This window comes from Nerophis ophidion, linkage group LG14 (genome assembly GCF_033978795.1).
Source record: "Nerophis ophidion isolate RoL-2023_Sa linkage group LG14, RoL_Noph_v1.0, whole genome shotgun sequence".
Lineage (NCBI taxonomy): Eukaryota > Metazoa > Chordata > Actinopteri > Syngnathiformes > Syngnathidae > Nerophis > Nerophis ophidion.
In genome coordinates this window covers 14,610,307-14,628,933 of record NC_084624.1, presented here as the reverse complement: position 1 = coordinate 14,628,933, position 18,627 = coordinate 14,610,307, and the positions used below count along the sequence as shown (strand labels likewise).

Genomic DNA, 18,627 nt, shown 5'->3' with positions numbered 1-18,627 from the left:
TCCATTCTGAATCGAATCGTCTCCCCAAGCACGTAATCAAACTGAATTGTGAGTTCTTGTAAGACACCCATGCCTCGTGAACACACTATCAGTGACAAACGTCACAGCCCCATGTGTACAAACATGTTCTGTTTGAGCAACTACAGTCAGGAAACGGCGATACACAAACCTGATAAGGGCTCAAACTAATCAACAGGCTGACAGGAAACATGACTCAGTACTCTTAGGTTCACTGTTCACTGTTCACTGAGTAATCAAGGAGGTCTTGAACAACAACAGAGCAAAAAGAAATGATACAAACATTTTATACTAGTTTGGATGATCACTAAAAAACAAAGTATTTTTATGACCTATATGAATTAATAAACTCAACTGCATTTGTTATGATTCCTTTCCTCTGCCTTCATTGCAAATAATTCTATGAGAACAGTTAGGGATGTCTGATATAATTGGACTGACGATCTTATCGGACGATAAATGCTTTAAAATGTAGTATGGAAATTATCGGTATCGGTTTCAAAATGATCGGTATCGGTTTCAAAAAGTAAAATGTATGACTTTTTAAAACGCAGTTGTGTACCCAGAAGTAGGGAGAAACCTTGAAGGTACTTCCTTTGCGTGACAGACGAATCACATAATATCTACGGCTTTTCACACACACACACACAAGTAAATGCAAGGCATACTTGGTCAAGGCATACTTGGTCAACAGCCATACAGGTCACACCGAGGGTGGCCGTATAAACAACTTTAACACTGTTGCAAATACGCGCCACGATGTGAACCCACACCAAACAGGAATGACAAACACATTTCGGGAGTACATCCACACCGTAACACAACATAAACACAATAGAAGTGAAGTGAAGCGAATTATATTTATATAGCGCTTTTCTCTAGTGACTCAAAGCGCTTTACATAGTGAAACCCAATATCTAAGTTACATTTAAACCAGTGTGGGTGGCACTGGGAGCAGGTGGGTAAAGTGTCTTGCCCAAGGACACAAGGCAGTGGCTAAGATGACAGAAGCGGGAATCAAACCTGCAACCCTCAAGTCGCTGGCACAGCCGCTCTACCAACCGAGCTAAGCCGCCCCAGAACAAATACCCAGGACCCCTTGCAGCACTAACTCTTACGGGATGTTACAATATACACCCCCTGCTACCCCCTACCCCCTCCGCCCCCTTCCGAAACACCCCGACCCCGCCCACCTCAACCTCCTCATACTCTCTTAGGGCGAGCATGTCCCAAATTCCAAGCTGCTAATTCATTTTTACAGCTTGTCCTTTATAATTTTGACCAAAAAAAAATAGAATGAGAAATGACACAATATGTTACTGCATACATCAGCAAACTAATTAGGAGCCTTTGTTTGCTTTCTGTCATGATCCTGTTTTGTTTAGTCATGTTCTGTTAGTCTTGGGCTCCAATTAGTTCCGGTTTGTGCACTTCCTGAGTTAAGTCACCATGGTTACTTATGACTTTCACCTGCCTCTGTTGTTTGGGACACACCTGTGTCTAATCAGGAGACTACTATTTAAGTCTGCCTTTGTTGATCACTCGTTCTGGCTTCATTGTTTGCGTCACACCTTTGCCAAGTGAGTTTTGTTCTATGTTCTAGTCCAGGGGTAGGGAACCTATGGCTCTAGAGCCAGATGTGACTCTTTTGATGACTGCATCTGGCTCTCAGATAAATCTTAGCTGACATTGCTTAACGCGATAATTATGAATAATTTCGCTGGTAATCACAGTGCTAAAAATAACGTGCAAAATATAAAACATTCTCATGCATTTAAATCCATCCATCTGTTTTCTACCGCACCTGTTCAAGAAGTCGCATTAATGGTAAGAGGTATTTTATGTCACAATGGGGGGGTCAAAGCTTGCTGCAGGGCCGTTCTCCCAGGAAGGCAGACGGACTACTCGGGACTCGGCATTTAGGTAAAAACATGATTTAATCTAAACTAAAAAAAGATACAAACAAAAATCGCTCACAGTGGAGGCACAACTTGGGCTAAGGAACAAAGCTAACGGATAAACAGACTATGAACATAAATCAAACAAAACTTACTTCGCATGGCATGAAGAACAAAACTATGGCAAGGCATGAAACAAGTCAGCACAGAGCAAGAAAAGATCACATTGACGCCAGGGTGACTGACTGGCAAAGACAAGCTTAAATACTGCCTCTGATTAGTGCTCGGGAAGCAGGTGAGCGGGCGTTTTGGCCACCAGAGACAGGTGGACAAAATGAGTAACCAAGGAAACAAGACAAGGGAGTGGAAAAAACAGCAACTTAAATAGTCCAAAGGACAAACAGCACATGGCCAAACAAAAACATGATCAACAGACATGACATTTGATTTATTATTGGTTAGCTTCAGAATAACAATGTTAATGAAAAGAATAAGAGACATATTATACTCTAAAAATGTTGGTCTTACTTAAAAATGCACACATTTAGTTGTATTCAGTGTTAAATAATATGATATGGCTCTCACGGAAATACATTTTGAAATATTTGGCTTTCATGGCTCTCTCAGCCAAAAAGGTTCCCGACCCCTGCTCTAGTCTGTGCTAACTTGTAGCCTTAGCTTCCGGTGCGATCGGCACCTTGTTCCGTCTGTTTGATTTCCGTTTGGTACCTGTTTGTGTTCGGTAAAGATTGAATTATGTCGTTACCTGCAAGTCCTATCCAAAGTCGTCCTCTTGCTTCCTGGGAGAACAACCCCCGCATCACCGTGCGACCCGGTCGGGACACTTACTTATTACCTAGTATGTTTACTATTTTATTCAAGGCCAAAATTAATAAGAAACATGTGTTTAATGTACCGTAAGATTCTTTGTTAAAATAAAGATAGTAATGCCATTGTTTTGTGGTCCCTTTTATTTAGAAAAGTATCGAAATATATTTTGGTACCGGTACCAAAATATTGGTATCGGGACAACCCTACTATGTAATGATGTGTACTCGACCAGATTTAAGCTTCATTTAGGGCTGGGCGATATATCGAATATACTCGATATATCGCAGGTTTATGCGATATAGAAAATGACTATATCGTGATATTCGAGTATATGTTCTCACGCAGTTGCTTTTAGCTGCGGGCATCACACTGCAGGATCTTTTCACTATTTTTGGTTTCTCTTTCTCACAGAGTCATAAAACAAGCGCACCTTCTTACATACGTCACATACTGTCGCGCGTGCAACGTCATAAGCCCTCGCGGAGCAGAGAGGTAGCGGAATGGGTAAAATTAGCTGTGATGTAGCGGACTGGTGCGAGTGGTAGTACGAGAGAAAGAAGGTGCGAATCTGGTAACAAATGAAGGAAGAATTAATTCCTAAGAAAAACAGCAGGGGGTCCATCGTCTGGCGGTGGTTTAGCTTCAAGCAGGAAGATGTCGAACAAGCGGCAAAAGCGTTGTTACAAAAAGTAGTACCTACTGCTAATTTGTAGCATCATTTGAAAAGTCACCCACGAGAGAATGAAGAGTGCTTGAAATTCCACATATCAACATCTCCGTTCGGTGCCACACCCACAAAATGCAGAAGCAACCATATCTAGATCAACATCGCACAGGGGAATTGATTGATTGATTGAAACTTTTATTAGTAGATTGCACAGTACAGTACATATTCCATACAATTGACCACTAAATGGTAACACCCAAATAAGTTTTTCAACTTGTTTAAGTTGGGGTCCACGTTAATCAATTCATTTAAGCCCCATGGTCCAACAACTGCTTCCGGTCCTCCCCGGGGTTCGAATCTGGGTCCTCCTAATGAGAATCAAGAGCGTTTGGCACCAAGGTAAAAGTCAGAGCTGTCGAGTCGACATCTAGTGCAAGCTCTTTAAGGTGTCAGGGAGTGAGGTCTGCCAAAATACACATGGTACACAAATGGCACAGCTGCACTAGCTGGCCTCTGTTACAGACACCCCCCTGAACCTCACTCTCATCCGGGTCACGGCACCAATTACGATTTATTGATTGATTGATTGAGACTTTTACTAGTAAATTGCACAGTACAGTACATATTCCGTACAATCGACCACTAAATGGTAACACCCGGATAAGTTTTTCAACTTGTTTAAGTCGGGGTCCACGTTAAACAATTCATTTAGGCCCCATGGTCCAACAACTGCTTCCGTTCCCCCCAGGGTTCTAATCTGGGTCCTCCTAATGAGAATCAAGAGCGTTTGGCACCAAGGTAAAAGTCAGAGCTGTCGAGTCGATATCTAGCGCAAGCTCTTTAAGGTGTCAGGGAGTGAGGTCTACCAAAATACACATGGTACACAAATGGCACAGCTGCACTAGCTGGCCTCTGTTACAGACACCCCCCTGAACCACATTCTCATCCGGGTCATGGCACCAATTACGATTTATTGATTGATTGAGACTTTTACTAGTAAATTGCACAGTACAGTACATATTCCGTACAATCGACCACTAAATGGTAACACCCGGATAAGTTTTTCAACTTGTTTAAGTCGGGGTCCACGTTAATCAATTAATTTAGGCCCCATGGTCCAACAACTGCTTCCGTTCCCCCCGGGGTTCTAATCTGGATCCTCCTAAAGAGAATCAAGAGCGTTTGGCACCAAGGTAAAAGTCAGAGCTGTCGAGTCGATATCTAGCGCAAGCTCTTTAAGGTGTCAGGGAGTGAGGTCTACCAAAATACACATGGTACACAAATGGCACAGCTGCAGTAGCTGGCCTCTGTTACACTCACCCCCCTGAACCTCACTCTCATCCGGGTCACGGCACCAATTTTGATTGATTGATTGATTGAGACTTTTATTAGTAGATTGCACAGTACTGTACATATTCCACGGCACCAATTTTGATTGATTGATTGATTGATTGAGACTTGTATTAGTAGATTGCACAGTACAGTACATATTCCGTACAATTGACCACTAAATGGTAACACCCGAATAAGTTTTTCAACTTGTTTAAGTCGGGGTCCACGTTAATCAATTCATTTAAGCCCCATGGTCCAACAACTGCTTCCGTTCCCCCCAGGATTCGAATCTGGCTCCTCCTATTGAGAGTCAAGAGCATTTGGCACCAAGGTAAAAGTCAGAGCTGTCGACTCCATATCCAGCGCAGGCACTTAAGGTGTCAGGGAGTGAGGTCAACCAAAATACACATGGTAAAAAAATGGCACAGCTGCACTAGCTGGCCTCTGTTACAGACACCCCCCTGAACCTCACTCTCATCCGGGTCACGTCACCAATTTTGATCGATTGATTGATTGATTGATTGATTGATTGATTGATTGATTGAGACTTGTATTAGTAGATTGCACAGAACAGTACATATTCCGTACAATCGACCACTAAATAGTAACACCCGAATAAGTTTTTCAACTTTTTTAAATCGGGGTCCACGTTAATCAATTAATTTAGGCCCCATGGTCCAAAAATTGCTTCCGTTACCCCCAGGGTTCGAATCTGGCTCCTCCTATTGAGAGTCAAAAGCGTTTGGCACCAAGGTAAAAGTCAGAGCTGTCGACTCGATATCCAGCGCAAGCTCTGAAGGTGTCAGGGAGTAAGGTCTACCAAAATACACATGGTACACAAATGCACTAGCTGGCCTCTGTTACACTCACCCCAATGAATCTCACTCTAATCCGGGTCACGGTACCAATTATGATTGATTGATTGAGACTTTTATTAGTAGATTGCACAGTACAGTACATATTCCATACAATTGACCACTAAATGGTAACACCCGAATAAGTTTTTCAACTTGTTTAAGTCGGGGTCCACGTTAATCAATTAATTTAGGCCCCATGGTCCAACAACTGCTTCCGTTACCCCCGGGGTTCGAATCTGGGTCCTCCTAATGAGAGTGAAAAGCGTTTGGCACCAAGGTAAAAGTCAGAGCTGTCGACTCCATATCCAGCACAAGCTCTGAAGGTGTCAGGGAGTGAGGTCTACCAAAATACACATAGTACACAAATGCACTAGCTGGCCTCTGTTACACTCACCCCAATGAACCTCACTCTAATCCGGGTCACGGTACCAATTTTGATTGATTGATTGATTGATTGAGACTTTTATTAGTAGATTGCACAGTACAGTACATATTCCATACAATTGACCACTAAAGGGTAACACCCGAATAAGTTTTTCAACTTGTTTAAGTTGGGGTCCACGTTAATCAATTCATTTAGGCCCCATGGTCCAACAACTGCTTCCGTTACCCCCGGGGTTCGAATCTGGGTCCTCCTAATGAGAGTGAAAAGCGTTTGGCACCAAGGTAAAAGTCAGAGCTGTCGACTCCATATCCAGCACAAGCTCTGAAGGTGTCAGGGAGTGAGGTCTACCAAAATACACATAGTACACAAATGCACTAGCTGGCCTCTGTTACACTCACCCCAATGAACCTCACTCTAATCCGGGTCACGGTACCAATTTTGATTGATTGATTGATTGATTGAGACTTTTATTAGTAGATTGCACAGTACAGTACATATTCCGTACAATTGACCACTAAATGGTAACACCCGAATAAGTTTTTCAACTTGTTTAAGTTGGGGTCCACGTTAATCAATTCATTTAGGCCCCATGGTCCAACAACTGCTTCCGTTACCCCCGGGGTTCGAATCTGGGTCCTCCTAATGAGAGTGAAAAGCGTTTGGCACCAAGGTAAAAGTCAGAGCTGTCGACTCCATATCCAGCACAAGCTCTGAAGGTGTCAGGGAGTGAGGTCTACCAAAATACACATGGTACACAAATGGCACAGCTGCACTAGCTGGCCTCTGTTACAATCACCCCCCTGAACCTCACAATCATTCGGGTCACGGCACCAATTTTGATTGATTGATTGATTGAGACTTTTGTTAGTAGATTGCACAGTACTGTACATATTCCACGGCACCAATTTTGATTGATTGATTGATTTATTGAGACTTGTATTAGTAGATTGCACAGTACAGTACATATTCCGTACAATCGACCACTAAATGGTAACACCCGAATAAGGTTTTCAACTTGTTTAAGACGGGTCCACGTTAATCAATTTATTTAGGCCCCATGGTCCAACAACTGTTTCCGTTCCCCCCGGGGTTCGAATCTGGGTCCTCCTAATGAGAATCAAGAGCGTTTGGCACCAAGGTAAAAGTCAGAGCTGTCGACTCGATATCTAGCGCAAGCTCTTTAAGGTGTCAGGGAGTGAGGTCTACCAAAATACACATGGTACACAAATGGCACAGCTGCACTAGCTGGCCTCTGTTACACTCACCCCAATGAACTTCACTCTAATCCGGGTCACAGCACCAATTTTGATTGATTGATTGATTGATTGAGACTTTGATTAGTAGATTGCACAGTACAGTACATATTCTGTCATTTGACCACTAAATGGTAACATCCGAATAAGTTTTTCAACTTGTTTAAGTCGGGGTCCACGTTAATCAATTCATTTAAGCCCCATGGTCCAACCACTGCTTCCGTTCCCCGCTGGGGTTAGAATCTGGGTCCTCCTAATGAGAATCAAGAGCGTTTGGCACCAAGGTAAAAGTCAGAGCTGTCGACTCCATATCCAGTGCAAGCTCTAAAGGTGTCAGGGAGTGAGGTCTACCAAAATACACATGGTAAAAAAATGGCACAGCTGCACTAGCTGGCTTCTGTTACGGACACTCCCCTGAACCTCACTCTCATCCGGGTCACGGCACCAATTTTGATTGATTGATTGATTGATTGATTGAGACTTTTACTAGTAAATTGCACAGTACAGTACATATTACGTACAATCGACCACTAAATGGTAACACCCGAATAAGTTTTTCAACTTGTCTAAGTCGAGGTCCACGTTAATCAATTCATTTGAGGCCTATGGTCCAACAACTGCTTCTGTTCCCCCCGGGGTTCGAATCCGGGTGCTCCTAATGAGAATCAAGAGCGTTTGGCACCAGGGTAAAAGTCAGAGCTGTCGACTCCATATCCAGTGCAAGCTCTTAAGGTGTCAGGGAGTGAGGTCTACCAAAATACACATGGTAAAAAAATGGCACAGCTGCATTAGCTGGCGTCTGTTACACTCACTCCCCTGAACCTCACTCTAATCCGGGTCACGGCACCAATTTTGACTGATTGATTGATTGAAACTTTTATTAGTAGATAGCAAAGTACAGTACATATTCGGTACAATTGACCACTAAATGGTAACACCCGAATAAGATGTTTAACTTGTTTAAATCGGGGTCCACGTTAATCAATTCATTTATGCCCCATGGTCCAACAACTGCTTCTGTTCCCCCCGGGGTTCGAATCTGGGTCCTCCTAATGAGAATCAAGAGTGTTTGGCACCAAGGTAAAAGTCAGAGCTGTCGACTCGATATCCAGCGCAAGCTCTTAAAGTGTCAGGGAGTGAGGTCTACCAAAATACACATGGTACACAAATGGCACAGCTGCACTAGCTGGCCTGTGTTACAGACACCCCCCTGAACCTCATTCTCATCCGGGTCATGGCACCAATTACGATTTATTGATTGATTGATTGAGACTTTTACTAGTAAATTGCACAGTACAGTACATATTCCGTACAATTTACCACTAAATGGTAACACCCGAATAAGATTTTCAACTTGTTTAAATCGGGGTCCACGTTAATCAATTCATTTATGCCCCATGGTCCAACAACACCTTCTGTTCCCCCCGGGGTTCGAATCTGGGTCCTCCTAATGAGAATCAAGAGTGTTTGGCACCAAGGTAAAAGTCAGAGCTGTCGACTCGATATCCAGCGCAAGCTCTTAAGGTGTCAGGGAGTGAGGTCTACCAAAATACACATGGTACAAAAAATGGCACAGCTGTACTAGCTGGCCTCTGTTACACTCTGTAACACCTGGATCATGTTTTGTTTTGTCATGTTATGTTTTGATTTTGGACATTCAGTCACGTTTTGCACTTACTGATTTTGTTTGTTACCATAGCTACTCATTAGTTTCCCCTAGTCACGCCCCGATCATCAGCCTCTCACACCTGTTTTTCATTACCACTGCTACTATTTAAGGATTTTACTTTCTGTCCATCAGTCTGGGATCTTCACACTCGCACGCACCCTACCCATGCTGCACCTCCTTCACAACCTCGATAATCTGTTTCATGCCTTGTTGTTCGTTTTGGTCCACGCCGAGTAAGTTTTGTTGTTTATGCCATAGATAGTATATTTTGTTTATTTGTATGTAGTCATACCATTGTGCTGTTTTGTTTTAAGTTTGGTGGAGCGCGTCCTTGGTTTGCCTTTTTGTAGTTTGTTTCTTTAGTTAATAAATATCATGTACTTACATTCATGCCTGACTCGTCCCACATCATCCTTGCATCGAGGAAGCACAAACGTCCACAGTTCAAACCTGACACACTCACCCCCCTGAACATCACTCTCATCCGGGTCACGGCACCAATTTTGATTGATTGAAACTTATTAGAAGATTGCACAGTACAGTACATATTCCATACAATTGACCAATAAATGGTAACACTCGAATAAGTTTTTCAACTTGTTTAAGTCAGGGTCCACGTTAATCGATTCATGGAGACGGGCTCGCGGTTAGCTTCAAGCTAACCAGCACCCGACCAGACTCCTCCACTTCAAAAACAGACTTTGCAGGTCAACTAACATGTGGCTTTTGAAGTGTTAATGTGCGATGAGTGTTCAAAAGGAGTCTCTTGGAGAAATGGCTGACAAATTGGCAAGTGCGGCTCACATCGCTGACAGTGACGTCATCACCGTCATTGTTTACTGAAGCAGAGATGCTGACTGTGAGCTACGTCGCCAGGCTTCGCTTTTTATCGTTAGATTTATCAGATTTTATGTTTTATTATCAATAGCAGGGGTGTCAAAAGTGTGTCAAAAGTTAATGTTTTAAAGGCCCACAGCACATTCTAAAAATATTGTTAAAATAAACCAAAAAATAACAAGTGGAATAATAAAGCTTACAGGTGAAATGTCATTTAGAAAAAAGTTGCAATGTTGACTAATAAAACAAAGCTGGTATTTATTTAAAACTTTCATTGCTCAAAACATAATATCGAATCAAAATCAATGTTTTTATGAAATATTCACCTGTATACATGGCTCCAATTACTTCACATCAGTGAAAAATATTTTTGTGGAAGATTTAGCGTATTTAGCGTTTGCCAGAAAAACACAGTTTTCTTTGAGAAAAAGGGCAGAAAAACAAACTTGGTGATCATGTTTAGTTTGGCTATGTTCTGTTTGGTTTTTGGATTTTGTCTTGTTTTTTCACTCCCTGTTTTGTTTCCATTCCAACCCATTAGTTTTCACCTGTCCTCATGTCACGCACCTGATTGATTTGAGCTCACGCACCTGTTGTTAATCTCGTCACCACTATTTAAGCCTGTAGTTGCCAGGCAGTCAGTCTGGTGACATTACATTCGTGCTCTGCAGTCTTGACACTCTGAGTACACTATCCAGGTCATAGTTCATGCTGCTCATTTCTTGCCACATAAGTTTTTTGTTTGTTTATTCAAGCCACGGTTTATTTTCATGTCCATAGTTTATGTTATAGTAATGTTTTTTGTTTTCTTAGCCAAGTTTTGTACCTCCGCTGTGAGCGCCTTTTGTTTTCACCTTTTGATAAATTAAAAGATGTCATTACCTTCATGTCGTGTCTGGTTCAGTCGCTTTGCACCACGGGAAAACAAACTGCACCAAAGTCCATGTTTTGACACAAACAAAACAAAAAAAAGAATTGATGGATAGATCTGAAGTTGATGAATATTTAAAACATAATACATTTACATATGCATAAAAACGTGTTTTATTTTGTTAATGACAACCTTTTTTCAAAATAATATAGAATGTGAGCTATAACAGGATAATGCATACGTTTATCATGTGTTTTCAAAACAGTTACAAAAAAGTGGGACCCCAAAAATGTACTGTGGGACCCCGTTTTTATGACTTGATGGGGTCCCTGGGACCCCATTTTGAAAATCCCTAGCACCAACACTGTTTGATGTTCGTCTTTAAGCGGTTTATTTCACCGTGTACATCTTTAAAAGATAAATGATGATACGTAATCACGAACTGGGAACGCCTCCACAATCAAACAACTTGCAGACAGTCAAAAAAAAAAAAAAAACGGGTTATAGGAGTGACTGCAAATTTTACAGCAAAGCATATCCAAACCATATTATTGAGACCACGGGGGAGTGTTTTAAATGAGGATTAAAACCATTGTTGTACTATGGGATCCCGTTTTTATGACTTGATGGCAGGGGTAGGGAACCTATGGCTCTAGAGCCAGATGTGGCTCTTTCGATGACTGCACCTGGCTCTCAGATACATTTTAGCTGACATTGCTTAAAACGGTAAGTAATGAATAATTCCGCTGGTAATCACAAAAATAACGTTCAAAATATAAAAACATTCTCATGCATTTTAATTTATCCATCTTGTCAGGTTGAGTTGCTGACGAACCCCAAGATGCGGGGATGGTGGCAGGCATTGTAAAGGAAAACATGATTTAATGTCCAAAATATAAAGAAAAAACACAAACCGGGAACCAGGAATGGACAAATTGGAAACAGGGAACAGGAACCAGCAAACAGGAACTAGGAACAAAAAGACGAAAAGCAGTCCACGGCATACAGGAACAGCGACAAGTAGTAGCACGACATCGACAGGTGTTAGCGACAATAATCCAGCCCTGATTGGATGAGAAAGCAGGTCTAAATAGTGTCTGGCTGATTGACACCAGGTGTGGCCCGGTGCCAATCAGCCACAGCTGAGGGGACACAGCACTCAGGGAGACAAACAGGAACAGGAACTTAAGACAGGAAACAAAGACAAATGCAGAGGAAAAACGAAGACATAGTCGAACTGTCAGGGACAAGCCTGACACATCCGGTTTCTACCGCACCTGTTCAAGAAGTCGCATTAATGTTAAGAAGTATTTTATTTATTGTTGGTTAGCTTCAGAATAACAACGTTATTAAAAAGAACAAGAGACTTATTATACTCTAAAAATGTTAGTCTTACTTAAAAATGCACACATTTAGTTGTATTTAGTCTTAAAAAATATATTATATGGCTATCACAGAAATACTTTTCAAAATATTTGGCTTGTATGGCTCTTTCAGTCAAAAAGGTTCCCGACCCCTGCTTGATGGGGTCCCTGGGACCCCATTTTGAAAATCCCTAGCACCAACACTGCTTAATGTTAGTCTTCAAGTGGTTTATTTCACCGTGTACATCTTTAAAAGATAAATGATGCTACTTAATGACAATCTGGGAACGCCTCCACAATCAAACATCTTGCAGAGTGACTGCAAAATTCACAGCAAAGCATATCCAAACCAAATTATCGAGACCACGAGGGAGTGTTTTAAATGAGGATTAAAGCCATCGTAGGTCCATTTTAAGCGCAGCAAAGACAGGGAGCCTTTCACCAAATTGACAGAGGAGGACAGACGAGGGAGAACAACGTGGAGCTTACCGTTGTAGGAGAGCCGAGGCTTGCTCAGACACATGATGAAGTGAAGTTCCATTTCATTTGATGCCACCGACTTGGAGCAGACAGGACACTTGAAGCCTAAAACCGCAACAGGTTGACCTTTTAAACATCACAGTACAGTGTGGTGTTGTGTTGCTGTGGTAACTGCTACATGGCCTTTGTGTCATAATGTCATACATACAAGTAACTAAGGAGATCCATGTATATTTTTATGCAACCAAAAGAATGGATTGGCAACTAATACGACGTTTTGATTCCGAATTTTTTTTGGGGGTTGCATAGACTTATTTTTTTGTTATGTGGTATACGTCCTCTTTTCCCCGGACATGTCCTCTTTTGCGGGGCTGTCCAGGCGGGGTTTCTAAAATGCCTCAAATTTCCGGCGTTTTGAGTCAGGGTTGCGTGAGTTTTCAATGTACGTCCAGTAGAGATGCGCGGATAGGCAATTATATCATCCGCAACCGCATCACCGTCGTCATCCACCCGCTGTCCACCCGAACCAACATTTTATCAGACCCTTACCCGCCCGCCCACTGAAATACATCAGAGGTCGGCCACCTTTACCACTCACAGAGCTATTTAAACCCGTTTCACAGAGTAATGAAGACAACTGGAGCCGCTAACGTGCTCGCAATTATCCCATTGACATTCATCCTGATGACAAGAATGTGGGCGTGCTGTGAAGCCATTGCCTTTGACACCTTCAACAACATGTACAAACCGATTGCTAGTCCGGCAACATGTTGTGTGCAGCCTCCGCAATCTCAGCTACAAGATTGAAAGGCTTACTGGGTGATACAGAGTACACTGATGGTTGTGATATAAACAACTTTAACACTTACTAATATGCGCCACACTGTGAAGCCACACCAAACAAGATTGACAAACACATTTCGGGAGAACATCCTCACAGTAACACAACATAAACGCAACACGACAAATACCCAGAATCCTTTGTATCCGTGACTCTCCTTGAATATATTTTACGCCCCCAACCCCGCCCACCTTACCGACGCATGGGGGGGTGAGGGGGGTTGCTGCTAGAAGGGTGTATAAAATAGTCAGGAATTTTCACGGATACAAAGGATTATGGGTATTTGTTGTGTTGCGTTTATGTTGTGTTACTATGAGGATGTTCTCCCGAAATGTGTTTGTCAATCTTGTTTGATGTGGCTTCACAGCCACATATTACTAAGAGTGTTAAAATTGTTTATATCACAACCATTAATGTACTCTGTGTCACCCAGTATGCCTTGCAGTCGTGTGCCTGTGTCTGTGGAAGCCACACACAACGTGGCTCTGTACCGTGGATGTCGTGGCTTGTGCAGCCCTTTGAGACACTTGTGATTTAGGGCTATATAAATAAACATTGATTGATTGATCGTACATGCCGTAGAAGGCGGTAAAGTCAATGGCTTCATAGCACGCCCTAATACTTATTATCTGGGTGACTGACGGCAGTCATTCTAGAGAATATTAGCGTCTCCTATTGTCTTCTTCGCTTTGTGACACAGGTCTTAAATGGCTCTTTGAATGGTAAAGGATACCGGTCCCTGAACCAGGTATATCAAATATTTCCGGATGGTTCAACCGCCACCCGCCCGAATCTAATTCAAATCTATTTTTTCGTCATGTCACCCGCCCGACCAGCGGGTTATCCGCGGACTCCGCGGATGAGACCGCAAACCGAGCATCTCTAACGTCCAGGGTTAAGAAAGGGTTTCTCACTCTTTCTTGTCTCTCCTCACAGAGGGATAAAACAAGCGCACCTTCTTACAAACGTCACGTACTGTCGTGAGGGCTAGTTAGCTTTTTAGCGTAACGTTAGCTCATTTTGCGGTGTGTGTGTGTGTGTGTGTGTGTGTGTGTGTGTGTGTGTGTGTGTGTGTGTGTGTGTTGATTGAGGTGTGTTGAAGCAGCAAAAAAGGACATTATATTAAATGAAGAGTTTCTGTCTCTGATAGTGTATATAATAATGTAAGTGCATCATAAAGCCTACATGAGCTCCATGGTGTTCAGGGAAGAATAGTCTCTCCTATTGCTATTGTACTATTGTTTCAGCAATAGTTACATTAATCATTAGTAATGTAGCAGCCTGGTTTTGAATGGCAGGGTCCCTGCTATCACATGTTGGTACAAATATAACATTTACATAATAAAAATCAACTACAGGCTTCCCCAATGCTGTAATAAATTAAGCATGATGAGTTGACTTGAAACTGTTTAATGTTGCATAGCGAAGGACATACACTATTTGATTTCCTATTATGCAGCTCATTTTTATTTGACATTTATTGAAATATCTTGTGTGACATCATGCACAAAAGTGCCCTTTATTTGTTTTTAAATATTGTAGTGATGTTCTGTACAAAAAGTACACTTTTATATAGTGTTGTTTTGATATGTCATCTTAGTGACATCATGCACAAAAGTGCACTTATAGCTTGTTTTAAAATGTCTGACAATCTTTCACTTTCTGTTTTGGAAATGACATGAATGTTTGTGCCATATTGTAGTGGCGTTCTGTATAAAAAGTGCACTTTAATTTAGTATTATTAATAAAAGGCCATATCGCCGAGCCCTAAGTGGACACATTTAGAACAGCAGTTTCTTTCATTCAAAAATTTTGGCTCATTTTTATACTTAGCAATTTCAGCCGGCCGTACGTTGGACACCCGTCTTACACAAAGACGGAAATATATCATGCTTAAAAACGGGTATGTGGGACAAGACAATTAGCTGTTCTTTAGTAACTTTTGCCAAGTGTTATTTTTCTTAATCATTTCAGACTTTGAACATGAAAGTGCGAGCATGCGGGTGCAGAAGGTTTGCACTTGGACCTGGAACCAGAACAAGAAGATAAGCATGAACGCTCCTTAACCACTTAAGGCCCAAGCTGTTTGTTTACATGCTTTTTTTTCTCTTTGCTATCTGGGCTTATTGGACCCTAATTAGAATAAAAACTAAAAATCATCTTTTGATATGATGTACTTTAGTCCATAAGTACACAAACGTGTACTTCGTGTGTAGTGAAATGCCACTTTTCATTTGTACACTTTTTTTCTTCCAAATTCCAATGTGTGTTATACTCTTCTGACACCACCAGATGGCAGTATAAGTGTCCACATACGTGGCCATAGGACCCCAATTCAGTAGTTTTGGAAAAGGTCCTATCCACGCTAAGGCTTTTAGAGCAGATCTGGGCAAACTAAGGCCCGGGGGCCACATGCGGCTCGCTAAGCATTTCAATCTGGCCCGCCGGACATTCCCGAATCAATTTTTTAGATCTATAAGATGGAAAATGTAGCTGCCATTATAATGTCCAGTGATGTTTTCTAAAGACCGTAAGTCTTGAATTATACTAAGTATTCCAAGGGTTGTTGATGTTATTGACTTGTGTGGAGTGCTAATCAGACACATTTGGTCACTGCATGACTGCAAGCTAATCGATGCTAACATGCTATTTAGGTTAGCTGTATGTACATATATATATATATATATATATATATATATATATATATATATATATAACTTAGATTTATATCGCGCTTTTCTAGACATTCAAAGCGCTCACAGAGAAGTGGGACTCAACATTCATTCACACCTGGTGGTGGTAAGCTACATCAGTAGCCACAACTGCCCTGGGGTAGACTGCCGGAAGTGTGGCTGCAAGTTTGCGCCTACGGCCCCTCCGACCACCACCAATCATTCATTCACCAGTGTGAGCGGCACCGGGGGCAAAGGGTGAAGTGTCCTACCCAAGGACACAACGGAAGCAAATTTTTTGGATGTCAATAGGTGGGAAGCGAACCTGCAACCCTCAGGTTTGTGTCATGTTTGTCCTCCTACATAAACTACTGTATATTAAAACAAAAAATATTTTTTTTTCCCCCTCAACATTTCCATTTTTTGTATATTTTTGAAAAATCTCCAGAGAGCCACTAGGGCGGCGCTAAAGAGCTATAGGAGGACAAACATGTCGCAAACCCCACTAATTGTTATAAAGCACACTGTTTATATTAAACATGCTTCACTGATTCAAGTATTTGGCAAGCGCCATTTTGTCCTACTCATTTTGGCGGTCCTTGAACTCACCGTAGTTTGTTTACATGCATAACTTTCTCCGACTTTCTAAGACGTGTTTTATGCCACTTCTTTTTCTGTCTCATGTTGTGTCCACCAAACTTATAATGTTGTGCATGAACGCACAAAGGTGAGTTTTTTTGATGTTATTGACTTGTGTGGAGTGCTAATCAGACACATTTGGTCACTGCATGACTGCAAGCTAATCGATGCTAACATGCTATTTAGGCTGGTTGTATGTACATATTGCATCATTATGCCTCATTTGTAGCTATATTTGAGCTCATTTAGTTTCCTTTAAGTCCTCTTAATTCAATTTATATCTCATGACACTATCTGTATAAAATATGGCTTTTAATTTTTAGCGGCTCCAGACAGATTTGTTTTAGTATTTTTGGTCCAATGTGGCTATTTCAACATTTTGGGTTGCCGACCCCTGATGTAGTGGGAAAGCGAGCGTGAAAACAAGCTGTCCCGACTTTAGTCTGCATGGAGCTGGAGGGGGCGTGGCCTCCAGCTACGGCTGAATTTCGGGAGATTTTCGGGAGAAAATTTTTTCGGGGAGAGGCGCTGAATTTCGGGAGTCTCCCAGAAAATCGGGGAGGGTTGGCAAGTATGCTAGGGAGAGGAAAGTCTGGGCTTCCCTGCTTAGGCTGCTGCCCCCACGACCCGACTTTGGATAAGCGGAAGAAGATGGATGGATGGTTACAGTACATTCCTAACACGAACATGAACAGTTTTTGGACAACTATGACACATAAAAATGCATATTTTGGTGCGTACGTCCTAACTAATGAAGCCAATAAAGATAAAAATACATGTTGTGGTCGGTCAGGTGCGTCCTTACCGCTGTGCGCGCTGAGCCAGCGGGGGGTGATGTGCAGGGGCAAGGTGTCGGCCAGGGACCCCCGGGAGCCCAGGTAGAGCACACCTTCCGTGTGGTGCCGTCCACCGCCAGCGTCCTGGTAGTCGGTGCCGTGGGAGGCGGCGGGGGTTCCGTCCGCTCCTCCTCCCCCGGCCCGGTCCGGGTCCGCGGTCCTGGAGGTGTAGAAGCCAAAGGGCAGGGCGGGACTGTGCTCGATGCCCATCGCGGCCACGGAGCTCACCGAGCGGCTGCGCAGGCCCATGGTGCCGCCGGACCGGTAGTGGCTGAAATGGGCGGAGGGCGGTACCGGCACTGCGCTGTCATCCGCGGACACGCCGGGAAAAGAAGCCCGCGGCTGGCCCGCCGTGCTCTGCTTCCCCCCCATCCGCTCGACCGGGACGGACGGGAAGTGTCCCTCTTATTTGTCCTCTGTCCGCCTGTCCTTGTGCGGGCGCGCGCGCGCGTGCGTGCGGGCAGGCGCGTTCACTTAGGTGCACGCGCAACAGCTCGCTTCCCCGCCGCCGGGCGGGTCATGTGACCGCGACGTCTGGATTCAACGACACGGGGACGACTGCTGCTCTCAGCGGCGGGAAACACGCCGGTGACGTCAGACATCCCGACGACGGTTTGCTGTCTGGCCGCCGTTAAAACACCGGTTTTGTTGTTTTTTTGTAGTCCGGTGTGGCAGCCTCCGACACGTCGTACCGGAAATCAGGGTCACCTCGCCCCCCCCCCCCCCCCCCCCCCCCCCCACTGTCTGCTTGACGGGTGGTCGATACTGCACATTGGGGTATCGATCCGATACCGGGTAAATGTATTGATCAGAATCATGAGTACCGATACCAGGGGTCAGGGGGCACCGAAAAGGCGGGGTAAAGGAGACGGATTTTAGGGCCCCATGATGGAGGGGGGCCCAGAAAGGCCCCTAATGATGTTGAAAAAATAATGACACTAAGTTATTAACTGTTCTTCTTTCCAAAAATATGGTAATGATAGTTAAAAATACCATTAAAATGCGTAATTGTATGTAAAATAGCAACAAAAAATGTTGCCGCTGTTTTGGGGCCCCTGTAAAAATTATTTTCATGGGGCCCAAAATCCCTAGCGGCGTCCCTGGCAGGGGTCGGCAACCCGTGGCTCTGGGGCCACATGCGGCTCTTTAGCGCCGCTCTAGTGGCTCTCTGGAGCTT

General features: G+C 43.2%; 1 protein-coding gene across 2 annotated transcripts in view; it reads right to left on the bottom strand.

Moving 5' to 3' along the window:
- znrf1 (zinc and ring finger 1) overlaps positions 1-18,141 on the bottom strand; it is a 54,970-nt gene extending 36,829 nt beyond the window's left edge. For both annotated transcript variants that reach the window (XM_061919911.1, XM_061919910.1), the window contains exons 1-2: positions 17,420-18,141; positions 12,472-12,567 (exon numbers count right to left, since the gene is read on the bottom strand). In XM_061919911.1, the coding sequence (XP_061775895.1) occupies positions 12,472-12,567; positions 17,420-17,822 (499 nt within the window). In that variant the 5' untranslated portion in view covers positions 17,823-18,141. The remainder of the gene's footprint in view (positions 1-12,471; positions 12,568-17,419) is intronic.
- Between the last annotated feature and the right edge of the window lie 486 nt (positions 18,142-18,627).